The 25,830-nt window shown below is 53.0% G+C and overlaps 6 protein-coding genes across 6 annotated transcripts; 4 read left to right on the top strand and 2 right to left on the bottom strand.

Moving 5' to 3' along the window:
• The first annotated feature begins 1,263 nt into the window (after positions 1-1,263).
• Positions 1,264-2,534, top strand: BDZ83DRAFT_241963 (uncharacterized protein). The gene has a single exon (XM_060501874.1). The coding sequence runs from the start codon at positions 1,562-1,564 to the stop codon at positions 2,231-2,233; it is 672 nt and encodes a 223-aa protein (XP_060371243.1). The 5' UTR covers positions 1,264-1,561; the 3' UTR covers positions 2,234-2,534.
• A 2,527-nt stretch (positions 2,535-5,061) lies between these two features.
• On the bottom strand, positions 5,062-6,600 carry BDZ83DRAFT_646166 (uncharacterized protein; the record flags this gene model as incomplete). Its single annotated transcript, XM_060509929.1, has 4 exons — positions 5,062-5,238; positions 5,394-5,666; positions 5,726-5,846; positions 6,467-6,600. The coding sequence occupies 4 exons, from the start codon at positions 6,598-6,600 to the stop codon at positions 5,062-5,064; spliced, it is 705 nt and encodes a 234-aa protein (XP_060371242.1).
• A 1,546-nt stretch (positions 6,601-8,146) lies between these two features.
• BDZ83DRAFT_565017 (RasGEF domain-containing protein) lies at positions 8,147-12,023 on the top strand (the record flags this gene model as incomplete). The annotated part of the gene is made up of 4 exons (XM_060503701.1): positions 8,147-8,998; positions 9,069-11,369; positions 11,420-11,636; positions 11,695-12,023. 4 exons carry the CDS (start codon positions 8,147-8,149, stop codon positions 12,021-12,023), a joined length of 3,699 nt encoding a protein of 1,232 aa, XP_060371241.1.
• Positions 12,024-13,278: 1,255 nt separating this feature from the next.
• Positions 13,279-14,752, bottom strand: BDZ83DRAFT_598332 (uncharacterized protein). Its single transcript, XM_060506942.1, has 3 exons — positions 14,441-14,752; positions 13,673-14,371; positions 13,279-13,615 (listed from the first exon to the last, which is right to left on the bottom strand). Exons 1-3 carry the CDS (start codon positions 14,571-14,573, stop codon positions 13,440-13,442), a joined length of 1,008 nt encoding a protein of 335 aa, XP_060371240.1. The 5' UTR covers positions 14,574-14,752; the 3' UTR covers positions 13,279-13,439.
• A 2,247-nt stretch (positions 14,753-16,999) lies between these two features.
• BDZ83DRAFT_565264 (SGNH hydrolase-type esterase domain-containing protein) lies at positions 17,000-18,270 on the top strand (the record flags this gene model as incomplete). The annotated part of the gene is made up of 2 exons (XM_060503733.1): positions 17,000-18,136; positions 18,199-18,270. 2 exons carry the CDS (start codon positions 17,000-17,002, stop codon positions 18,268-18,270), a joined length of 1,209 nt encoding a protein of 402 aa, XP_060371239.1.
• Positions 18,271-23,978: 5,708 nt separating this feature from the next.
• BDZ83DRAFT_564991 (uncharacterized protein) lies at positions 23,979-25,251 on the top strand (the record flags this gene model as incomplete). The annotated part of the gene is made up of 3 exons (XM_060503699.1): positions 23,979-24,155; positions 24,249-24,389; positions 24,445-25,251. 3 exons carry the CDS (start codon positions 23,979-23,981, stop codon positions 25,249-25,251), a joined length of 1,125 nt encoding a protein of 374 aa, XP_060371238.1.
• Between the last annotated feature and the right edge of the window lie 579 nt (positions 25,252-25,830).

The raw sequence follows: 25,830 nt of genomic DNA, 5'->3' as shown, positions 1-25,830 counted from the left end.
GAGAGCATAAAACAAGAATGACAGAAAACTGAACCACTGGGCTGGGCTGGACTGGACTGGGCTGGGCTTGCGTTTGGGATACCCGTCAACCCGTACCGCTTCCCGCACCCGCACCGCTGCCGCGTGCGTACCGCGAATTAGTACCCGGCCGAGAGAGCGGGACGCATTTTCTTGCAGTTCGATTTGGGATGCATCTGAATCATCATTGATGAGACACGACTTACGGATACCTAGACACGTCGTCTGTTGAGAGGCCCATGGCTATGAGAGAGAGAGAGAGCCACACTTACACTATCGCTCGGGATGCCAAATGCCCGACCGCTTCTTCGTTTTCTTCATTCCTCAAAGGCGGTCAGTCAGGTCTGAAGCGGTCGGGACTTGTTTGGATGCAAGATGCTCAATAGCCCTGCTTGGGTCCTTGGGAGCACCTTTTTTTTTTTTTCTGCTCGACTAACAAACGGTAAACCTGCGACCGCCGACAAGCATCCGGGCAAGCGGGTCATATCCCCCTGTTTACATTAGTCGGCTGACTTGGTGAAAGAGAGGACTCCAGAGACAGGGCTCTGGTCGTGGTCGCCGGCAGCAGATCGAAAAAGGAGACGACAAGACGATCTGAAATGATACGAAGCATGACCAGCCATGCCGCCATGCGCAACACAGACCATTGTGTACTATTCCGTACGGAGTATTGGATTTGGGCATAATCAACAAGTGGAATGAGAAAGGCGACAAGCGACCCACGGCTCCATCGCGGACCACGGAAGCGCTCCCGCGATCTTCGCCAAACGAGATGATGTCGACGTCGTTGTCTCGACTCTCGATGCTGCTGGCACAAGTCACAAGTGTGCCCCTCGGTCCTCGAGCCCCTCCCCCTCCTTTCTCTCAGGAGTCTCATCCCTTTTCGCTCGCCCGCCCCCCTTTCGTTTTCTTTTTTCTTCTTATTTTTTTTTAATCCCATTCCCATTCTGACTCAACTGTTTGCTTTCTTTTCCCTTGGCCTTGTCGCCTATGGAAATTGAGGTTGTCTCCCGCTCTCTGATACGGATGAGAAAATTTTTCCAACTCTGCTATGACTCTCTTCCACACCCCTTGCACAATCAGGTACATGGCAATGCGTTAGGTCCTCCGTATCATGGCCCTTTGGGTCCCTGTTGCGCTGAGATAGACATGCCCTGCAGAGGTTCATCAAGGGTTTTCATGTGCTCTTTCCTGCAACTTGCAAGTACCTCGTACCTTCCTATCGGTAGAAAACGTGAATGGAGGGGCAGAAACTGAGGCTGGTACCAGTGCTACCTACTGCCACCTTCCTCCAGGCGAGTTTGGAAGCTCAAGTGCGGCGCAGGCTGGTACCTTTTCCCACAAGCTGGCACGCTTTGTCGTCCCTCGAACTTGACAGGTTTCCACCTCTCAAGTTGTAACTTGTGCCAACTCCCAAGTCATTTCATCATGTTGACACAAGTCAAATAAACCCCTTCCCCTGTTCTCCCCCGGGCCTACACTCCCAAACGGTCCTTTCTGTGTACTATGTAGAGCCTTTGCTATCCTGGGGGGGTCATTATGGATGTGCCACATTGTTCCTCGATCCCGTTATCCTGTCCAAGCGAGTTACACAATTTTCCATACGCCTTCCATGACTGGGTCTGATGCTTCCATTGCAAATGTCCCGTCATTCCGGATCTGCTCCTTACTTACCTGTCCATGTCGCCAACCAGCCGCCCGGAGTCTAGGGGAAATCGATCAACGCTCCACTGCGATTATCATTTGCATGTCACGATATGTCAAACATGGTATGGAGGATGGATATCCTCACAACTCTCGGGGAATCCGCTCTGGCCCTATCGGCCTCGTTGATTTTTCGGCTTTCTCATTCGCATCCCTGGCGCCACAAATCTGCCCTCGCCTTCCAGTCCCTCCCCCTCCAAAGACGTACAACTTGAACTTCAAGTCTCGACCGCCGCGCCCCTCCCCCTCTCTGAAGTCTGAACCATGGATCATGACCCAGAATTCGCTGTCACGCGTTATGCTGCGCTACGGGTGCTCTCATCCTAGACCTTGCAAGGCCTGTCGCTCGCTCGCTTACACTTACAGTTCACCGTCCTGGGCGTCACCGCCCTCAAGCACCCCCCGTCAACGTCGTGAACTGGCGCTTCCGGGGCCCTCGAACTGCACGACCAAAAGCACAGGATCAACCGGGTCCCTATCGAGTATGTATGTACAGAGCCCTGGACTCTAGAGGGGCATCCCATCACTTCTCGAGCACCAACGATGCGGTGAGTCCTTGTAAGCGCGTCTCTCACCTTGTCGGTCTCGAACGACGAAATGTCGGAGTGGGTACACGAAATGGCGGACAGAAGCTGGATTTCAAGGGTCAGAGATCCGAAAGGGCAAGTCCTGTCATATTGGTGGGGAGCAGACTAACAAATCTTGCGCTGCGACTCCTGGGTCGCAGCAAGAAAGTGGACATCCCCTCTTCTATTGTCTTTTACGCTCACGATATCACCCGCTTCATATTGACGGTTTCGCCTCTGATGCCGGAAGTCACCGCGAAGTCGGCGCAGGCGCACGCCAGATAAGCCTTCAGAGATGTGCTGCCGGCACAGGAGACAAATCTAGAAGCAATAGGCCTCACCGACAAAGCCATTTTCCCAACGCATTGACATGTCTATCACAGATATGCGCCTTGGGAATCCAGAATCCCGATACCTTGAGGGGATACTGCACACCGTACTTACCCTACCTCACTCAGTATCGCGGGCATACAACCTCAGGCGCAGAGTTCTTCTCGATGGTCCAGCTCCGTCTCCGGCTACCACTCGACGGGGCTAACATGCACCCCAGTCCGGCACTCCATTTACCACCTGCAATAGTCCCTCTCTTGTAATATATGGGCCCTTCGAATCCAACTGAATCCAAGGGCAAGCCATGTCCCCGCCATCTACCTGGCAGGTTGGCAATCTATCAACCCTACGAGCGGACGCCGGAAGAGGATCCAGAATCAGAAGTGGTCCAGGGCAACGAAAGGAAGCCGGGAGGAGAAGATGTCGCCAGGAGCCCAGGACCCAGTCCAACCCGGGCTTTCGGTGCCCTTAATTTGAAGCTTCGGCATAGGGCAAGGCCTGCCAAGTCAGAGCAAAATACATGACCGGAACGGCCGAGTTGGAGGTCTGTCGTTGATTGACCCCTCTATTGACTTTGCAATGACAAGCCGTATGCTATCGGCCTACGGGTTTTCATCTGATGTTGGAAAGGCGTTGCCCGTTGTAGCGAACCGCCAACGATGATGGCCCTGGAGGCAACGCTTGTAGGACAGGTCCGGCGCGCGTCTCTCATGCTACACAAACCTACCTTGCTGTCTCTCCTTTATCGTTCCTTACCCCTGATTTAGGACGAGAATATCGCAAAGACGATCGATATTGGTTCTAAAGTATCCGTATGGAGGGGTGGTGGAAAATTCGAGAGGGTAAAAAAAAACCAAAAAAAACAAGAGAGTTCAGAACCCTTCAGGATAGCGGGGCACTAGGAACAGCTAAAATGGAGCGCGCCTCCACGCCTGGGCACGGAGGCAGTCAGAGCCCACCTCGCGCCGCGGCACGGGTTCCGGCCAGCCGGTTCCCCGTTGGCAGTGCGGCGTCAGGCGTGCCTGTTTGCGCTCCGCGTTTGTGCCAGGATGCGCTGCTGGAACGGTCGCGGTGGAGGAGGGAGGTGTGGTGTGGTGGGCCTGTCTAATTAAGAGCATGCTCAAGGGTTGCCTTCAGAACTTCCGGGCGGGACTGCCCTTGACTGTGTAAATACCTATCATAGAGTACTTTGAAGGCCTGAGGTGGCTTCCCCCCCGGCATCCGCTGGTCCCGGGTAACCCCTTTGGACTTCTTTTCTAGTGTAGTGTAGTGTAGTGTAGTGTAGTGTGGTTTCTGAAAGACCGTGACTCCGTGAGGCGATTGGAAAAGTAAGGCGAGCAAACACAGCGGTCTCGGTGCTGGTCCCTGGATACCCTGAGTGTGGCGGGCCAAGAGAGAGGAGAACATGCTATTGCGTGGAGGGAAAGGCTGGCTGGCTGGCAGGCTGCAGCACCAGCACTTTCATACTGCGTCGTGACTTTGTACTTTGTATCTGATCATGGCTTGAATGGCAAAAAAGCCGCCAATGCACCATTGACAGAGAACGAATATCTCGCAGATCAACAAGCTTGTGGTGGCGGGAGGCTGAACGACGGGCAGCTCACCCCTGACGATCATTGAGGTGCCTGACTGGATTTGCCTGCTAGGGCGTTGCCGTCGGGTGGTTGATCGAGGCACGCACTTCTGCATAAGGTAGTCACAGTCAATCATACATAGGTACATACGTAGGTAGACTCGTAGACTGATGCGAGGTGGGATCAGCGTGTCAGTGTCATCGCCGGCCGCCCCAAGGCCCCGGAACATGAACGAATCACGACCTGAAACCGCACCTCTCTGATTCGCAGTGCTTTTCTGGGAAGAAGGAAAAAAGCACTACCGATAGAAAATGGTAGGTTGCCTCTTTTGCCAGTGACGCGCTGTGTCTGTATTGGACACCTCGTTACCTACCGTACGTTTCGTTCCGAGCCCATTGTCGCAATGGAATCCCATGAGAACATCTGACATCGTCCCGACCTGCAACACAGGAGGGGTTCTCTGAGAGAGAAGGATTGCGACCCCTTTTTCCCTCTATTCCTTACAACAAAGCGTCAGTGCCCCTCGCGGAACGCCCCGCACCGTCACCCATCCACGCGTTCGTGGATAAGGGTTTGTTCATTCGACTTCAGAGGTAGCGATACCCTCGGGAGCGATTCTGTAACCTTTCTCAGACAAGACACACAGCGAGGGTGTGAGATGGCGCCCTCCCAACTTCCAACCATTTCGACAGTGAAATGAAACCCGGCTTGCCTCTACGTGGGTGTAAGGTAGAGTACAGCTGCCCCTCATTCACTACCTTATGACAACGGAGCAACAGTATCTAACCGAAGCATAGTGTCCTTGCTCACGGATTGGATTCATGGCGTCGATGATACCGAAACTCCCGCCTTTGTATTGAAGAAGATGGTCAGGCGTAGAAGTGTCCTAGGTTTGGGCGAATGCCCGTCATCGGCGCATGGTGCATCGGGATCAAATTGACGGGCAACACCAGCTGATTCTCGCAGACGCGGTACGGCGCACCAAGGCCAGAGGGGATCACGCTCACGGCGCCGCCATCGCGAGGAATCCTGTTCCGGCGGCGAATCTTGGATCAAACGCGATGTCCATGCCCCTCCTCTCGGCTTCAATACACTCGATGGCATTCTCCGGGCCGCCGTGACCGGACATGGAAGGCATGGGCATGGACGAATAGCGGTCGGCCGTTTTATACTTTGCCGGAGTGCAGCGGCATCGTCTTACACCCGGTCGGAAACGGATAGTCGACAAGCCGTCGGCAGTCGTAGAGGGATACATCAAGGCGTTAGTGAACGCAGGGCCGCCTTCATTGTCTTCAGACGAAGATCGAGTGCGGGCAAATTGGAGGTTGCAGCCAGGAAGTCGGGTTGGGATGGGATGGGATGGGATACGTCGCGATGATGTGCCTGGACCTGACCCGTTCCTGGCGCATTTTTGTACTCGACTCTCGGGGTAGCAGGACAGCCAGCGAGTACGAAGACTTGAAGATGCCTTCAACTATCTTTGGGTGAGTTTAGGTGAGCATTACGGCGTAGACAACGTTCTCATCTCGTTACCTCGTGGCAGGAGGTGACAGCCTCGGCAGTATCTAACCATCCACGCTTCTTTGGGTGAGCGTAGCACAGTGCGGAGACGGATGAGGATTTAGATGAAGAGGATTCATGGTGATCTGTCGTCCTGGAAACGTTAAGCGTAGACCGAGCACAGTGCGGCGGGGAAAGGGTCGTGTGTGAAGATCCGTGGATGGTTCAAATGGAAGATGAGGTGAATTTTGAACAGTCGGCGGGGTCCACCTGCCTCTGGACGGGTGAAGGTAGTCCTAGACTTCCTTCCTTTTTGGTCGGTCAAGCTCGTGCCCGGGCTCCACATCGGTGTATGGTGGCCCCTGCACTTTTTCTCTCCTGCCGACCGCACAGTGTCCTTGATTCCTTCCTGAGGCCTAGCTCCCGGCTGCCGTTCCGCCCGGCGCTTTCTCTCTCTCTCTCTCTCTCTCTCTCTCTCTCTCTCTCTCTCATTTTCTCAGAGAGAGAAAGACAAGGAAGGCAGGTAATGAGTAGGAAGTAAGCTGCAAGGTCAAGTGTGTTGGGCTGCCTCGTGGGAGATGGAATGCCGCTGTTTGCGCTTTGAGTGTCTGCTTTCCGTCCCGTCTATCTTGTGGAAGATGTGTTTCGTTGTGCCAACTGACGGGGGATTCTGAGGTTCGAGGGCACGCCGCAAACTTACAGACATATAAAGGTATGATAGCCATATTTTTTTTTTTGTACGGAGTGATGACAGGGGACTCAATGTGTCCGTACCTTGGCTCGAGGGCTGAGCAATTGATTGTCATTGTCAGGGACGCAGCTTGCGACGCATGGGAATCAACACACCCAAACGAAGGCAGACTCGGCCTTGCTTGTTTAGAACATGATTTGGATAGATAGACAGACATGCCATGTTCGGAGTCGAACGCTACCTACTTCATACCTTACTTTCTACCTTAGGTATTACAGATACAGACAAATCCCCTGCTGTGCCTCAACCCACACTGTCCCGCTCCTTCACTTCCTCACGTTGTGTTTCCTCCCAGGGGAGGGGGAGGGGCTGCTACGGATTTGGCCAATGGACGATGGAGAAGAGCGCTCAGAGACCCGCCTCAACGAGACGGGCAAGCAGGATCCTGGAAAAAGCACGAGGGAAAGAGACAAGACGGGACGGAAGGAACCCAGCCAGCTTACCTAATTTCCCACCTTAGCGTACCTACCTGAGGGGGGTCCTCATTCCGTCCCCCGTGCGGTATGCCTCGTGCGGCGTGTTCCCCCTCCCCTTATTGCAATCATTCAGTCCCGTCCCGGCCATTGACCACTCTCAGGCTGTTAAGCTTCCGCCATCGAGGTACCGCCGGCATCCTTCGCCCATCCTCTAGAGCGACCTCTTCACGCCTTTGTTATCGCCAATTGGTCAAGCATCTAGAAGTATACACACTACAGTCTACTATCGCGCCTAAGTAGCTACCCTACCTTACCGTGGACCCCCGTGCTACCATTGTCGCCAGTCGAATCCCCTCGACTCTGCAGCCCGCCCACACAGCCCATAGCCATTGACCACCACCACCACAAAAACGACCACGAGGACGAGGTTGATAGGCACCTGTTCACCATACCTTGTTCAAAGGTATTTTGATATACATTCGATACCCCTCCAACGGTCGCCGTGACGGTTGCAAAAGATTCGACATTGGTCGCCAACCAGCTAAAGGTCGACTCTTAGTAGAGAGCAGAGACAAAGTGACGGGAGAGGCATTTACAGAGACGGTCTGATACACCCGCCGAGAGATCGCCTAGGCGACATTGGTCCTTCGGGGGCCTTCCCTCATCAGGCGATCCTCCTCTCCATGCCCCCTCTCCCCTCCCGAGTCCCCCCTCCCGCCCCGACTGTCCAGCACCATCAGCGCACACGACGACGCGAGAAAAATATCCGGCGAATCGTCGCTCGCATCCCACACATCTCTACCCGCCGACTGCTTTCTCTCATCTCATCCCACCAGTGAGCTCTGCGAGTCGCGATCGCTGCCTCGAATTTTCCAATTCTTCAACGCGACAACCGACCCAGCAGCCAACTGTTCACTGTCAGTCAGCGCCTGCGCCTGCGCCTGCGCCTGCGCCTGCGCCAAAAAAAAAAAATCCACCGACCTCGTCGACACACGGCTGCGCCTGTTGCCAGACGAGACGAACGTCGCCCCCGCAACTTTACCCCCCGGCTCCAAACCTGCGACTCCTAGATTGTGGGTTTCTGCAACTCAACAACTCGTCGCTTCCCTCCATCTGACTACGCCTTCTTCTGCTTTCTTCTTCACGACTCCTTACGATTGACGATTTCAACCCATCTCTTCGCCGACCCCCGCCGCCGAAAAGGTCCAAGCAACAACAGAGTAGACGTGCGCGGATCATGACTTGACCATTTTCCCCTCCTTGGGTTATCAGCGCGACCGCCTCATCATGCTGATGACACAGACCGCAGTGCCGGCACTATTCCAGGGTCAGAACAACAACTACAATTCCCGCAAAAAGCCTTCGCGCGAAAACCTCAATCACGACGCTACCAACTACTACCCTTCCCAACCGGCGTTGGACTCTTCCAGCGTCGGCCAAGCTTTCTCACCCTATTCACAGGCTATTCCTTCCTCCTCGTCCATAATGAACGGTATTGCTGGCACTGCCCCGCCCGGTACCATGTACGTCCGCGCCTTGTACGATTACGAGGCCGACGACCGTACGAGTCTCAGTTTCCACGAGGGAGACGTTATTCAGGTTATAACACAGCTGGAAAGCGGATGGTGGGACGGCGTTATCAATGGTGTGCGTGGTTGGTTTCCGAGTAACTACTGCCAAATTGTTACGAGTCCCGACGAAATCCCCGAGCATGACCAAAACGGCGACCTTGATCATGTTGACGACGACGAGGACAATCAGGAGGTCTACGATGAGCAGCTGGAAGAAGATGACGAGTCGGAACTGGACGATGCCAGCGGCCTCCCTCTCGAGGGTACGGACCTCGGCGACAAATCACGGGCCGACTTCTGGATCCCGCAAGCAACCCCAGACGGGCGCCTATTTTACTACAATATGATGACGGGCGATCGAAGCATGGAATTGCCTTTGGAGTCTCCAGTATCAACCAATGAGACGGGACCCCGCAACCGAATAAACGTCAATGTCCCTGAGAAGACACGGCCACCACCAGAGATGATGGCTAGGGGCCTGACGCAAGATGAGGACGAAGACTCGGAAGCAAACTCCGCATCCGAGTTGGAGGGGGAGTCTTTGATGCTCGCATCTCGTGGATCTTTGGTAAGAGCTCATAGCGCAAAGCTTGCACCGCCTTGGGTTGCTTTTGCTGACCAGTGTATGTGCATGGTAGCCTCGTAATCGTCGGTCTCGTAGTGAAATGCTCTCGCCCTCCACTTCGATGGACTCGATGAACGGTACCGCGCCTGTCACCCGGCAGAAGGACGGTGCGTACCTGAACCCGAACCTGGCACCCAACGCAACCCCAATGATTGCATCAGCAACCTCGTTCACCAGCACTTCTTACAATACGCCGCCAACCAGCACCGTGCCTCGTTCCTTTTTCGATGATGGCTCAGCGCCGCCGTTGACCTGGACTCGCCTCGTTTCCAACATGCGCCGGGCTGTTGACCGTTACCGCGATGCGATTACGAGTGGCAACCGTTCCGAATATGTTGCGCGCGCAGAGGACATCTCAGACCACCTGAGACTACTTCTGGCTGCTGGATCTGGCACGACCGATAATCACTCTGGCCAGCCTTCCATTATTTCCACGAACAAGGCCCTGTATCCTCACTTCAGAGACATGATGTCGAAATTCTCGAAGCTCGTAATCTCATCTCACATTGCTGCTGCTGACTGGCCAAATGCCGAATCTGTACAGAAGTGTCTCCAAGAAGCCGATGGAGTGCTACTCGGCGTTTTCAGTTATGTCGAAATTGCCCGTCAACAACGAGGAGAGGAGATCCCGCGCCTTTTCCCTGGGTTTGTCATCGGAAGTTCTACTGGCGGCAGCTGGCAGAACAACGGACTGGGCACCCGCGATCCCATCACCGCGAATTTCCTGGAAGATGAAGAGGGTGTGGTCGAGCCCACGGCAATTCTAGATGGCAAGCAGCTCGAGAGACTAGACGAGCTCAAACGGATGCTTGTTTTCAGCATAAGAGAACTGGACAAGAATTTGGTTGTAGCGGACAAGATCACTTCACCTTTCAAGCACGAAGTCATTGGAAACAACGTTTGTTTGGCGGGAGGCAAGGTCTTGGAGACGTTCAAGCCCTGGATTGCACTCATCGAGTCTATCGACCTTTCATCCCTGGGCAACAGTTTCCAAACGCCCCAGTTGGCAGACTTCGCCGCCAACAAGCAGAGCCTGTACGACAACATGTCGGATCTGCTGCTAGGTTGCCAGGCCGTGGCCGGACCTCTAGCCGATGAATGGGCTGAGGTTCGAGGCGAGGCCCTCGAGAACCGACTAGACTATGTCCGACAATGTGCCAAGGCCCTCGAGACGAATTCCTCGCACATCGGCTTTTCTTTGCAGCTGTTGTCTGAACAGGTGCAGATTAACATGCAGCAACAAGTCGACTCGAGACAGCGGGAAGACGTTATGCAGCGTGAACAACTTCGCCGGGGAGAGACTGCTCCGTACGACAGACCCCATCAGCGCACGGAATCGCGAACCACTCCCGCAGCATCGCGACCCCCGATGATCACCTCACAATCCTTTACAGAGGGAGAGAGCACTGGCAACTTCCGAGGAGGCGACTACTCAAAGGTTAAGAAAATTTTGGGTGACGACCCCAACCCTCAGAGCAACATGCCTCCTGTTGATGATACGCCTGAGTTCCTCAAACTGGACCATGAGCCAGATCTTGCCTGGGACAACAAGCTGACGCCGCCCATTGTGAAGGGTGGTACTTTGGAGGCACTAGTCGAGCAACTGACACGACACGACAAGCTTGACTCAAACTTCAACAACACATTCCTGCTTACATACAGGTCCTTCACGACCGCTCAAGATCTTTTCAAACTGATTGTGAATCGCTTTGGCATTCAACCACCAGAAGGTCTCTCTCAATCAGACTTCGAGGCCTGGCGAGACCGGAAACAGAAACTCATTCGCTTCCGAGTCGTCAATATTCTGAAGAGTTGGTTTGATAACTTCTGGATGGAAGAGCATAACGAGGAATCAAAGCAGCTCATTCGAGATGTTTACACCTTTGCGAGGGACACCGTCAAGTCTACAGAGACTCCAGGCTCTGCACCGCTAATGGCTGTCCTGGATCAACGGCTCAGTGGCCAGCAAGCTGGAGCCCGTCGGATGGTACAGACGCTCAACCAAAACACGCCATCACCCATTATGCCCAAGAATATGAAGAAACTCAAGTTCTTGGATATCGATGTGACGGAATTTGCTCGCCAGCTCACCATAATTGAGTCAAGGCTCTATGGAAAGATCAAGCCTACAGAGTGTCTTAACAAGACATGGCAAAAGAAGGTGGGCGAAGGAGAGCCGGAACCGGCACCCAACGTCAAGGCGCTCATTCTGCACTCCAACCAAATGACGAATTGGGTGGCGGAGATGATCTTGGCTCAGATGGATGTGAAGAAGCGTGTGATCGTAATCAAGCACTTTGTTTCTGTTGCAGACGTGAGTAAAATCTACTACTATGAAATGACTCTGAAGCTAACAGTCCGCAGAAATGCCGCAGTCTCAACAACTTTTCTACACTGACCTCAATCATCTCAGCTCTCGGAACAGCGCCTATTGCTCGCTTGAAGAGAACTTGGGATCAAGTACCACAAAGAACTCAGGGTGTCTTGGAGACCATGAGAAAGCTCATGGCCAGTACAAAGAACTTTGGCGAGTACAGAGAGGCTTTGCACGTGGCAAACCCGCCTTGTATTCCCTTCTTCGGTGCGTAATACCTCTAACAGAAGCCTCAAAGCCGGTGCTAATACTCCTGTACTTGCAGGTGTCTACCTTACCGACCTGACATTCATTGAGGACGGAATCCCGTCCATTATAAAGAAGACGAATCTCATCAACTTTGCCAAGCGGGCGAAGACGGCGGAAGTGATCCGTGACATCCAACAGTACCAAGCTGTTGGCTACTCACTGCAGCCTGTCCCAGAGCTGCAAGATTACATAATAAGTAATATGCAAGCTGCCGGAGATGTGCACGAGATGTACGACAAGAGCTTGCAAGTAGAACCACGCGAGCGCGAAGATGAAAAGATCGTGAGGTATGTGGCACTGAGTATTCAACCAAGGTCTCCGATCGGAGACTCTGTTTTACCTTAACTAATTCTGAAACAGAGTTCTTGCTGAATCTGGCTTCCTATGATCGGCGATTATTGGAATGGAGAGAGAATTCTATCGTGCCTCATTCACGCCGGCAATCCCAGCATGATCAGAGGCCTTCGACAGGTTTGGACGTTACACGCTTCGAAGGTATACTCGAGGCGCACCAGGCGTTCATTGAAATTATGAGCCCGAGCCCTTCGAGGCGGTCCGCCATGGTCGTGATGAAATATCAGAGCTTGGGTTAGGTGCCAACTACGGATGAGGTGGCCCTAATCTCAGATTCAGAGCTTTCTCACCATGTGAGCGCAGAGGACTTTGGTCGCCATAGTGATCCTTTAGCCGTTGGATGATACATTCGACGGGATAGTGCTGAACGGAGACACCTGTTCCATGCAGAAGAGGGGGGATTAGGTCGGCTGTTCCTCGTTCAGAAAGGAATAACTGACATGTTGAGATTGAACGATATAACGACATGGGCTTAATAAGTACACTGCCCTGCATTTTGGTCAACGGGTTCCCGTCCATACCATAGCAAGGGCGCTGTTGGAAAAGCACGACTTGACTCGAACATGGTCAACATGTACACAAGCCAGCAGGAACAATGAACGATATGAAGGAAACCGACGTTTGAGAATGAAAGCCAGCCGGAAAAAGAACGGAAGAAAGAAAAAAAGCTCAAACGGCGTCCGGTGAAGCGTGAACGTGAGATTCATCTTGGTATATGGTTTTCTAGGACGAAATGTGTCGAGCTGGAAAAAACTTCATTGGCATCATAAGATGTAAGCAGATGTTGGAATTGGGCGTGGAACTTGAGCCAGTCGGCCCGTTTGCCATCAACCCCCCAACCCCCCCTTTATGGGGTCGTGACTTTTTTCTATAATATCAATCAGAAAAGACCCTGAGAACCATTCACCGAGATCCATCGTCACCCTGGTGGTATGCCAGAATCATACGTGCCCTTGAACCGTCCAACAATGCGCCTTGTTAGAGCAAGCCTTCTTCGGTGATACCAATATTGGCGTTCACGAATGCTGTGAGAGCCATGCTTGGTTGATATCGGGTGTATATGTAAGAAGCTGAAGGAACAAGAATGTGGGAGGCCAGGAGACACGTATGATGAGAGTCGTGAGAAGCATGTAAGGGCTGACCAGGCCAATGTATGTGCAACTGGTTCTTCTAGGAGATGCCCATCCATCTCCAGGCCATCGATTGAGAGAGCATGGTCTTGGTATCAAATTGGAGCAGGAACTTTTCACACAATAATGTTTGTCTTGCGGTCATTTTATTAACTTTATCATGCGGTACTACAAGTCATTAAACAGCCGTCATGGTCGTGTTCCGGCGCTGGTGCTAGAAGTCGTTGTTGATACAAAATGGTCATGATGAAAGAGAAGTCGGCACACCTATCTCCTCCTAGTGACGGTGAAGCTTGGCCTTGATCTTGTCCTTGAGACTTTCCTTCTCCTTCTCCGTACCAGTGCCGGTGCTGGAGCTGTGAGATTCGCTCGTCTTATCACTGGTCTTGTCGGCGCCGGACTTGGCAGATGCCTTGGCTGCAGCGTGGGCGGGATCCTTCTCATCTAGGAGACCTGGACAAACTGTTAGTCAATCTTGTTACCACCATTAATCAAGAGGTCTACACTTACGATCTGCCTCGCGGCCAGCGCCAGGCTTCGTCGCATCAAAATCGCCACCATCGGCAGCTAGTCCGGTAGCCTTTACGAGCTTCTCGCCTGTGCCCTCCTCGCCGTGGCTGGCATTTGGATCCTCCTCCTTCTTGTCTTCGGTGTCAGACTTGGCCTCCTCCCCTCCGATGAGGCCACCCTTCGAGGATCCCTTGACATTGCCAGCATCACCGCCGCGCTCCTTGGCGACGGCCTCCAGGGGCCTCGGGCCCGGGCCGTCAAGCTTATCACCACCACTAGTCGGACCGGACGCGCTGTTGTTGACGTCTTGTCCCTTGGGTACAGGGTCGGTCGCCGGATCACTGGGGGCGCGCGTCTCAGTCTTTCCTGCGGCGCTGTCGGCCGAGGGGACCTCGTTGGGTGATGTGTGCTTGAGCTCGGGCTTGCCGATTTCTTCCTTGTGCTTCGGGGACAGCTCCTCTGTCGCCTTGTGCGTCGTGGATTCCTCGGTAGCACGCGATCTGTCGATCAAGCTGTGCTCGTTTCCAGTCTCAGGGCCAGTCATACCAGTCGTACCAGTCGTACCAGTCGTACCAGTGCTTGTGGTTGGGGCAGTGGTAGTAGAAAGCCCAGTAGTCGTGGTTGCTGTTGATCCAGTCGCCGGCTCAGTGGTATGAGCATCAGCCACGTTAGCCTTCTTCTCCTTGTTCGAGGGGTCTTCTATGTGGAAGTCAGAATTGCATTTATATGAGCGGGCTTAAGAGCCGAAACTCCATGATAATAGCATACCGATATTGCCAGCGTCATACGGTTCACCCTGGTTAGTGTTGCCCTTGACGCCAGATACAGGCTCTTGGTTGGCTTCGTTCGTTCCCCAAATGGCCTTGCTCGCCGCGCCCGCGATGTTGTTAATGGTCTCCATATTGATCTGTGGGTGCTGTGTGTTGATGTGAAAGTCTTTGTGTTTTGCAATTTGCACAACTGCTTGTAGATGTAGTCCTGAGTGGTCTGGGCAATATGGACGATTGCTTGTTCGTTTTTTAGATGTAAGTGAGTACTCCAAGAAGGCGGGGTGAGGCTGGGCAAAGCGGTGTCTTATAAGGTATACGTGGGAGGCCTTGAATAGCAAGTAGGTAGCCTGCAGGTCTGACGTCTTTTGGGCCTCGCTTCTCCCCGCCTGCCTCCGATAGCAAACACATCACAATGGCATACCTGGACGGCTGGGGTGGGCACGCAACAAACGGGATGGCTAGGTACGGGGTAAGCAAGTACTGCTCTGCCCTCCCGGAGGGCAAGAGTCAACGTGGTAACGTAACTAACGGGTACGACGGCTCGAGACAGAAACAGATATATCTTGGCCTTGAATTGTCCAACTATACCATCCTGCTGGACTCGCTAGCGGCACACGCATGCCTCGCAGCCAATGGATTGCTCAAAGTGACGCGAGAGAATACAAATGAGGGGTCTGACCAGGCTAATGCCATTGTTATCCAGGCATGTACATCCTAGCAGCCACACCTTGGTTCTTGTGTGGGAGGTATCTCTGCCGCACGTAAGAAACGAGGAAGAAAAGGTGGCTTGGACATTGTCAAAGCAAGGCAAGGTACGACCGGTTAGAACAGATGCAAATGAGCTCATCTGCGACGTTGGATTGGCTGGTAGTAGCCCAGCACGGAGAGACTAGACGAGATCACGTCAAACCTGGCGCAAACGAACGAGCTGCGGTGGCTCCCGATGTGGCACATGTAGGGAAGACCAGCCAACGAGCGGGCATGGAACTAACGAGTTGATTTGCGAAGGTCGTCATCTTGCCCACCAAATTGCCAAGTCAACATTGTGTTGCCTGCATCTACCTTAGTTTAACGGGGAAGGTAGCGGGCGGGATCTGGCGATCAGCAGCTGGCGGGGTTGACGAGCCTGGGATGCAGAGGAAGCTATGACGTTGAGCGCGGTTGGAAGTGCAGTCACGGGAAACCAGGCTGGGCGGGAAGCAGCAAAAGGTGCGATTACGTCACTGCCCCGGGCTATTTTGATCTCGGCAGGTGCCCACGAATACCCGCTCCCAAGGTACCACTTCAGAGGTCTCGACCTTTGAATATCTGGCGCAATCTTGTCAGCAGTGAACCATTACAGTGTCTACCTTATTGGAAACTTCTACGATAATCGACAATTATCTCACAGCATAATGAGATAATTGGTTGACGAGGGGAAGGTAAGCTTTTATAGGACGCATTGGTAGCATACATAATAATCCACCTCACCCACCAAATTGAAGCCCCTGACACGCCATCCCGCAAACTGCCCCGGACTCTCAAAGCTTGGCCTTGGCTGGCAAGATGTTCCTGAAAATTCGCATGTCACGGCTTGCAATATGGGACGGTAAAGTTGTCTCGCCAGGACACTAGAAGGCCGTAGCTCCTCTTTTCACATGCAAGCCAAGTCGGGACGCCAATAAGCTAGAAGTCGAGATGAAGAAATGGACCGAAGAATGACCAATGGCCCTTGTTCGCACACCATGGCGTCCCAAAATGAAGCGCAGGACCTCATGTTGAAGGCTCCTTTGTGAAGCTACACCAGCATCGTAGTCCGTAGAGAGGATTCCGTTATAACCGGCCTCAACAAATGTGACGGACTAATATGTGCCGAAGGGGCCGCGATTCCCGTCCACTCCGCCGAAGACCCAGCTTCGGAGCCGCTTCCGTAATCATGACACCGGGGAAAGAAGAAGTGAAAAGGGGAGTGAAATAAGACAGCACGTGTGTCACCTGCGATATCTCTATCACTGAGTAGGTGTGGGACAAGCACGACCTCTGTTTGTCTGAAATGGGAGAACCTGCCATCGGCCGGAATTGTCCCTCGTGCAGCCATTCGTTCAAGTGACTGGTCCAACGCCCTTTCTCTCAACAAGCTAAAATGGCTGAGGTAAGCGTATCACCAGTCACGCTGACGCTGCGCCGCCTGGCATGTCATCCGTTGCTGCTCCCTCTAGAAGATATGTACCGTTGTCCACAACTCCTAGATTACAAGTCCCTGTTTGTGCCTCTCATAGCTTTCTACAACTCGTGCAATACCTCGAATGAATGGATTCATATTCACACATCAAAGTCCGCCTTGGCGTGCGATGATCTAGTATCAGCTACCTTTCTGTCTTGTCACGAACTTCAATATGCTTCCCACAACACCTACCATTCTTGGACTATGCTGGCTGGCGGGAGCTAGGCTGGTCTCCGCAGTGCCACAAGTTGTATCTCTTGAAGAATATCCTAGAGACCAACACGTACTGCTGTCTTCCGACAAAGGCATGTCTCCCAAATTCCTTACAAATACCGTAGCTTCCCAGACGGTCTAATGAGACTCTTGATAGCGCGCTCGCCTGATTACTTCAAACACTCGCTCTGGAGCGACCGCCGACAGTCCCAACATCCGCCTGGGTTTGTTGCGTTCGGTGACTCGTATAGTGCCGGCATCGGCACCGGCGTTGATGGTGTCGAGAACGAATGCAGGCTGGGATCCCACGCATATCCAGTCTTGATCTTCACCGACCTGACTGAAAGCCAAGCCCCAGGAACAGCAACATTTCAGTTCTTGTCTTGTACCGGGTCGACCACCAGCAACGTTCTATCGGGCGGCGATCACAGCCAGGTTGACAAATTCAACAAGTCGATCAATGCTGACTTCGCGGTACTCTCTATCGGAGGCAACGACCTTGGCTTTTTCTCCGTGATGAATGCCTGCATATTCCGCTTTTACAGCTTCAACTCTGGCAGTTGCGAGACAGCACTGCAGTACGTAACCGATCAGATCGAGAGTTCGGATTTCGCGCAGCGCCTGGAGATGGTCATCATGGAGATACTGGACACAGTGCAGTGGGAGAAGCGGCCGTGGTTCATCGTTACCGTGACCGGCTATGCTCGGTTCTTCAGCGTGGAGACTGATGAGTGCGACAATTGTACCCTCGGTGTCTGGTGGCAGGGACCAAAACTCAAGAGGGACGTACGCCAGAGGATGAATGACATGGTCGTGGCAGTCAATGAGAAACTGAGAAGTTCCATCGAAGCCGTCAACTCGAGGTTTACGACCCCAAAGGTTCTGTTCGTTGACTACGATGCCAAGTTCGAAGGGCATCGTTTCTGCGAACCAGGCGTCATGGAACCAGCGTACAACAGGACAGAGACTTGGTTCTTCCTCGTCGGAGGTAAAGACAACAACCCAAATGTAACGGATCCGACGCCGGCCCCAAATCGTACAACGGCGAGCACCGAGAGTGGTCCGAGGAGCAAAACCTTGTCTCCGTTGTCACCGCTCGCGGACCCGGAGACATGCCTGGGCCCGGCCGAGAGATCAGGAGACTGGGGCCTGCTGGCTCTGTGCTACATGGCGAGAGCTAAACGCGACTATCCATCGCTAGAATTTGCCGCAGAGGATGTCATGATTCGGAATTCCATGTGGTATGTCCCGACGTATTATGGGAAAACCTTCCATCCAGTAAGCTTTCGCTTTCCCATTTTGACAGCTGGTCCTGAAACTGCAGCTGACAAAACTCACAGAGGAGCCTCGGTCATGAGCTGATTAGAGACGAAATCTACAGGATCTGGTCGCGACTAGATGCAGTGAGTTAGAACTCAAGGACATCAGCTTGCGAACTGTCGCCCAAACAGGACATACCCGGAAAGAGCACATGAATGGAGGGCAAGCACTATTCTTGTCCATCAGATGTCGGGTAACACCGCTCGCTATGCTTCGTCCGGATACAAGCTACCAAAAGACCGCTCTGCTGGGGAATGTACGGTTAACTCAATGTCGATCATTTCGACTTCATCCCTACCCTCGAATATCTTACCCGTTTTTCATAGGACAATAATACTGCAGTATACGCAGATGCAGCGCCACGTCTGCTTCTCACCGGAGCCGAGTCGGGGAGATTGTCTGCTCTGGATCGCGGGTTACACCGAAGTTCCGCACAACTGCTTCAGAGAGAGACCGGGGCCCATGCTGCAGGGGAAGGTGGGACACTGGCCCTTTTGGGTGAGTGATGCACCCGTTTGGAGGGGTTGTTCTCTTGGCCCGGAGAATCTTTCGGCAAGATGGATAGAATGCCTTGAGAGATGCTGTCTGATTTTCATACTCTAACTTACTGAGCTGTAAGCGTGGCAAGAGAAGTGCTCTCTGAGCTTTTGAGGCGAAGCATCTTGAGTGAAATTGAAGTTGATGTACACTCTGGGGGAGACTTTGGAAGTTTGGACGGGTAGGCGGAGCAGCCTCCGAAAAGTGTCTTAGGGCCCATCCATTATGATACGGAGTACCAGACAGCTCAATAAACAAACGACGGCACGCAGAGAAAAGTGAACGTCTCCAGGAAAGTGGAGTGAAATTGTATTCCTCCGTCCCACCTCAATCATTTTGGACTGAATGACTGAGTGGTGCCGTTCCGACCACTCGTCCATCTAATATCGCCCCGAACATCGCCCCAAACCCAGCTTATCAACCGTGAGAAGACCCATCCTGGACCCAGTTGACGGCTATCGTACCCCTAAACTCTCCGGTCGAAGCAACTAGCCTGATCACATTGTATTGCACTGTTGTGGCCTGCTAGTCTGCCACAATTCAAGTAGGAACATAATAAGAATCCGGCGATGTGGATGGGCAAAGGGGGGGAGGGGCGACTCGCGGCAGGCAAAGCATGCTTGTGCCACATGACTAGGTTGTAACAGTGATGTTTACGGAGCTTGCGGAGTAAGTATGTATTGTTCCTTTTGGCTCCAATGTCTCTCTGCACTGCATGCCAAAGTCTGGAACGGTCCTACACTTTACCCAACTCGGAGCTGAGCCATGTCGAGGTCTCGGGTCTCCGCCTTTGAGCTTCATTATTAATAATAATTTCACGCGTTTGCCACACGATACATCTCTACGGCTGCAGATGAGCATCCTAGACAGTACCGAGTCTGGAATAACGGCTGTTGATGATTCCAAACTAACCCTGTCAAAAGTTCGCCAGTAGCGGTGATCTGTAACCACCAGCCGGGTACCACCAGATCGGCCTTGCAAGTGGCCTTCAACCTAGAATGTGCTTGTCAACAAGCGGTGTCTTCACATTGAGGCAAGGACGGCAAGGAGGCTACCACTCGGCCAGCCTGAGGCCCTAAGCTATACCCGACGAAATCCCAAAGACAGCAACGTATCGAGGTTCTGTTCAGTACATCGTCACCACTTTGGGTCTTGAAATATGGAGCCAACAAGCAAATCTCCATTCCGTTGAGACTGACAAAAAAGAGAGAATGTGCCTAAAGGAATTGTGGTTGTACACTGTAGTGACCGGCAATGAACTTGGGATTGTGGACATGCAGACACATGTTACACAGGCACACAGGGTATTACGGGATATCCGTAGAGATGGGTAATTGGTTTATGTTGCAAGCCTACTGTACGGGCCTGCATGTTGCACGCAGCACACCCAACCTTCGGCCGTGACAGCATGCTGGTGCAGCACATCCCCGATGCGCGGACAGCGGGTTCGAACTTCTCGGCGGGCTATCTCGCGCCGTAGGGGAGGCGGAGGGATGCCGATGGACGAGCCGGGGTTCATGAGAGGGACCCTTATGATTGATCGAGATTGGGCCGTTCATCTTGATCGCCCACTTTCTGACGGGAAACGGAGAACTGCCCGGGCAGCACGGGCAGCAGTTCTCGGGGATAACCTGCCTCGTTGTGGCACACACCGTAGGTAGCCGTTCCTCGTACCTGGTTGAGGTATGCTTAGTCTCTGAGGTGAAGATAGGTATGGAGTAGTCACATACAGCTATTTGAGTGTGCCGGTGTTGAATAGCAGCCATCGTCAGCTTGGTCACTTGTTCTATAAGCAGGACTCTGCCGATTTACCTACCAATCACCTACTTGATCCAAATGTTCTGGTACAGCACCTCACTTATTGGTGAAGGGGACTATTGCCGCATGGCACCAAGTAAGGCACAGAGTTACGGCCCCCGAGACGCGGCTTAACCGGGGAAACGTTCCCTGCACAAGCGCTATTCGAATACAGCTAAGCACGCAAGGTAATGGCTGCCGTCTGTCACGGTTTCATTTGTAATGCAGCAAGATCTGCGTCGTCTTGATTGGGGCACCAGAGGGGCCACGCTAGGAACTTGCCGCTGGCACCCCACGCACGTTTTACATAGTGATCCAGCGAGGGGGCACGGAACCTTGTGCTGTACGCAGTAGTGTATGTCGAGCGGCGTCTTCGTTTTCACCTGCCTAGAGTGGGTGAGTGTTACATATCTTGGCCTTCTTGGAAAGAGTCAGATAGAAGAAGACGCATGGAGCGTGCTTATGTGCTTTTGACGCCTTCGCCTTCACTAGTAGCAAGAGCATGCCTTGTGTACGCCTCCAGAAGCTTGGTGGTGCTGATTCCAAGTGTTGGGCTCATCACTTGCAGGTCTCTGGACTGCATGGCTGTTCGTCGCACACTGTAGACTAGATCGTCCGTATGTTGATCGAGTCTGCAGTACGGATACTAGGCGGGAGATAATGCGCACAAAAGAACATACCTACTCTTCCGGTGGAAGTCGGTACGAGGTCTAGGTCCCTCCAAGCTTGATCTAACGTGACATAGGCATACTTTGGGCTACGGGCACCTGCGTCAGATATTCATGTCGATGGCCCGAGCCCCACGTCATCAACGTCAAAACGGACAACGATAGGAGTCGACGTGAAGGGCAGTGCTCTGTTGCTCACAACGTTAGCCCATGACTCAGAAGCAAAAGATGATGAATGTCCATACCTACTCTACGTACAATAAGACGATGGTGAGAAAAAGGAGCGCCCGACAGCTTACTGCAGGCCGCCTGTGACCGACCTTTCGGAAAGTTTCAGTCCATCATGGAAATACCTTTTTAGTGTTATTGCATATTACTTACTACCTTCCTTACGTACGTGCCTCATGGATACATTGCAAAGCAGGTCGGTGGCTCAAGCGATCTGTCCTTGTAAGGCATTATAGAGGGCTAGTTAACTAAGCCAAGCAACATGGGGTCCTACCAAAGTACCGATTACAATGCTCACTGACGATGGTTTTGGGTCCTTGGGATCTAATGACAAGGGCAAAGCCTGGGTCGGGATTCGATGACAGATCCCGCTGCACTCTCCCGGAGCTTTCTACCAAGTCCGAGCTACCTACTCGGTACATACGGACACACTACGAAGTACTGCCATGCTGCCATGCTGCCACGCTGCGTCTGAAAGTGCGAAGGGTGCGGAGCAGCGAAGCAGCTAAGGTTCGGTCCTCGAGTCTCCAACATCACTCTACTGCGTAGGAGTCCAGTCTCGATCCCCCTTCCTCACTCAGCCTCTCCCACCGGCCGCTGATCGACGAGCAGACAGGTACCTATTCGTACATCCATTATTTGATTATCAATTAACTTTGGTCAGGCACCCTGCTTCATGTTGTCTTGCCGCACAGCCTTTGCCTCGTGCAGGCGCAGCGAACGTGCTCATGCAAAGCTCTGACGGCTGCGGTCCGGTGCCCCTCCCCCAAGTCCCCCCAGCGTTGGGCCTGCTGCTGGAGTAGCATAAATCGCCCTGTGCTAGGTATCCCAAAGGTACGGATACTTGGGTCTACGTTGCTTTGCTTTGCCTAGCGTGAGGTACCGTACAGTTCCAGTACGGATACGCGTCTCCAGTGTATGAACATTTACAATACTTCCCTTCCTCACTGACACCTTACTTCTCATCCTACCTTCGCCTTCTTCTCATTTGTCCACTCGCATTTCCCTTCTCGTACCTTGCCTCAATTCCCCTCCTGTTTATGGCCATCAATTCAACCCACTTACCCTCTCTCAGCCTGGTCAATCACAGCCTGGAAGGGCTAGTCACAGAGCCGGAAAACAAGACACTCTAAAAAGCCTAGAACTCAGACTCAAGCCTTCCATCCGCCCTGCCTTACGGGCTTCATAAGCATTGACGATTCAGCTGCTTTGTCCCACTCCGGCCCTAGTGTCATTTGGATCCGCGACGGGAGCTTCCAAGCCTGCGTCGCCTGCGTTCCCCTCTCTCACTGAACTCAACGAACGCCTTTCATCCCGCATACGTAGGTAGGGCTCAAAAGGCTTAGTAGTACCTACCTTACGGATAGTGCTGTCCCTCTTGTCTGTTCTCCCCTTCATCTTCTACTGCTCGTGCTTCGCGCGAACTTAGTACAAGGTTGGGACAGCTCCAAAAACCTCCACTTAGCAACCCCCCCGGTCCATTGCGACCAGACGCACCAGCCGTCCTTCTTTCCTAGAAGACTTGTCGCAGTCCCATCTATCCATCCTTTCCTCTTGCCTCGTCTAACGCCTCCAGTTCGCAGCCTTTTGGTTCTCAATCGCCGGGCATATCCGGAAGATATCGATTCACTGGCCGTACTTGTCGAGCTCCTACAACCTCTCGCCCGTCCTGATTCTCTGCCCGCGGGGTTGAGGAAGCGGGATTCGTATGGCATCACGCAGTGTTTCGAACGACTCGTGATGGACCAAGTGCTCCGGCCCCCAAATCTCCTGCTTGCATCTCTTTTAAACGAACAACTCAAGCCAACAACAAAACAAATTATTCTTTGACCCCGCGATCTCACCAGGCCTAGGTTGTCCAAGAATCCACCTCGAGAATGGTCTACTGCGGCAAAGCCTCTCAGGGCTGTCAAAACTGCCGAACCCGTCGCATTAAGGTGTGTAGCATTGATCCCCTTAACCCTCGCCGCGGCTGTTCTGAGGAAGGCTCTTACTTGGATACTCTACTCATCAACTTGTAGTGCGATAAAGTGAAACCCGAATGTTCACAATGCATCCGCGTGGGCAAGAAGTGCCCTGGGTATCGAGACCAACTGTCGCTCATGTTCCGCGATGAGAGCACCAAGGTTATCAAAAAAGCACACGCCCAATGGGGAGTTACCGATGGTGCTGAGAATGGTGCAGAGCGCGCATCGGCCTCGACAGCTCCGTCACCGCCTGCTTCCTCGCCCTCTTACAGTCGGAAGGGCTCGCCGAACAACACGAGGTCTACGTCACGATCAGGAGCTGCGAACGTACCTTCGCCAGCATCAAGCTCGGCATCCTTTTCCGCCTCGCCTTCGTCAACGTACCGTTCTGCAGGCTCTTCATCACCACCAGCGCTCCCGGCTGTCAAGAAAGAACACAACCGCGAGTCCAGCCCTCCGACACTCCAGATAGGTCCTACCCTCGAGGAACAGGGTGTGCAGTTCTACGTCAACAGGTACTTGATAGGGCATCCGGATGAACCCAAAAACGGCCAAGACTTGAATACGGAGGGTTGGATATGGCATCCAGCAGTACAGGACGTCATGTGCGCTGTAGGCCTTGCTGGCCTGCACAACCTGACTGGCAACGCCAAAATGATGTCGACGGCGCGAGAGAAGTATGGTTCAGCACTACGACATACTGGGAAGCTGATCCGGCCTCCACATACACCGAGCATAGATGTGACGATGAGGGCCGTGGTGGCCCTCGCCATGTTTGAGGTTCGCCCCTTAGCCCTCTTCTGCAACTAGGGCTACGCGCCTTTGACTGTTGCTATGGTTCACATTGGCTGACCTGGTTCTTCCCTCTTACAGGTTGTAAAAGGAACGCATCATTCCACAAGCACCGTCCATGCCCATGTCATGGGCGGGGCTGCGCTGATGAGAAGCTGGTGCCCTATGCCCAGTGCTCCTTTTGCAGGCTTCAGAGCCTTGTTGCAGCTGTGCTACTCGATGGTAGAGACCGCTCCTCCTGATTTGATTTGTTCCGTGAAACTGACTCTTTCTGAAGTTCATACCTCTACACGTTGCCGGCATGCCCATGCCACCGGACTTTTACGACTGGGTTTCTTACGGTTCGCAACTCCAGCTGCCCATCGATAGACCATCGACCGACCTAGCCGTTCTGATTGCTCGATTCGTCGAAACCTCGTCAATTATTCACAACCATGTCATAAGCGACGGAAGACCCAAAACGGCCAGCGTTATTCAGCAGCTTCTAGATCTTGATAAAGACTTGGTCTCGTGGGAGAATGGACTGGAGGGAGACTGGATTTACCGCATCGTTCACGCCACCCATCTCCCTCCTAAAGCAGTATTCCAGTACGAATACCACAAATACCACGACGTCTGGACCGCTCGCATCTGGAATTATTACCGATGGTGCCGGATCCTGGTCAACCAGAATTTGCTGGATCTGACGAATAAGAATCCCGTGTCCAGTCTATCGCTGGTATCAGCGGCAGCGCGGGACGAGTTTCTGAACGTGATTCGACATTTGGCGAGGGATATACTCATTAGTGCGCCGACACATTGGCGACACCCGGCTCTAGACGGACCGGCTCAGATAACAGTGGAAAGTCCCGGCGGAGGAGGAGCTGGATCAGCAGGACTGCCGGCATTGCTATTCCACCTCAAAGTGGCAGGCTGCGCTCCTGGGGTGCCCAAAGACTACTGGGAATGGGCGTTGGGAATCATCCAAACAATCTGGGGTGACATGGGGATGTTGCACGCACGATCGATGATGGAAGCCATGCGAGCGCATGAAGACACGGTGCTGAGAACTGGCGCAGCTGGGATACTGGCAGATGACTGGTAGACGGGATCATGGGACGGAAAAGGGAAACGGCGCAACGGGGTTAGGGAAATCAGGATGGTTTTTTTCATGTTAACGATTTAGCAAGGGTCCGGGGCAGCGGCCAGGTATGGCTGGTTGATACCATCGGTTTTGAAGTAGGGCTTCGTTCCTCCCGAGATGAAAAAAGGCATGGCCAATTAAGGAAGTTCTGTTGTGACGTAAATTCAGAAGCAACGTCGTGAGCGGCAGACCAAGTGTTAGGATGGGTTGCAACGGTTCCTGATGAGGTAGTTTAACGGCATAGCTAATGATTTTCAATGCTATCGGCCCTCGGCGTTTGATGATACCTCCAATTCATTGTGCCAATGGCATCCTTCACGATATTAGTTTGTTTCATTATCCTCCACGGTATATGCTTTAAAATAGTAGAAGAAGAGGACCTTAAAAGAATTTGTGCATCTGAAAATGAGGAACCCTGTTCCAAGGTTCTGATATGTCAGCAGTGCGCATTACGTTAAGTGCAGCTTGTTAGCACGGTATGCCGGGGAGATGGCCTATGAGCTCTTGCATGTGGAGACCCGAGGCTCCCACGCGTGACCT

Source organism: Colletotrichum acutatum (genome assembly GCF_030867785.1).
Source record: "Colletotrichum acutatum strain CBS 112980 chromosome Unknown BDZ83scaffold_3, whole genome shotgun sequence".
Lineage (NCBI taxonomy): Eukaryota > Fungi > Ascomycota > Sordariomycetes > Glomerellales > Glomerellaceae > Colletotrichum > Colletotrichum acutatum.
The sequence above is the reverse complement of the archived record's forward strand: the minus strand, read 5'-3'. Positions and strand labels throughout refer to the sequence as shown.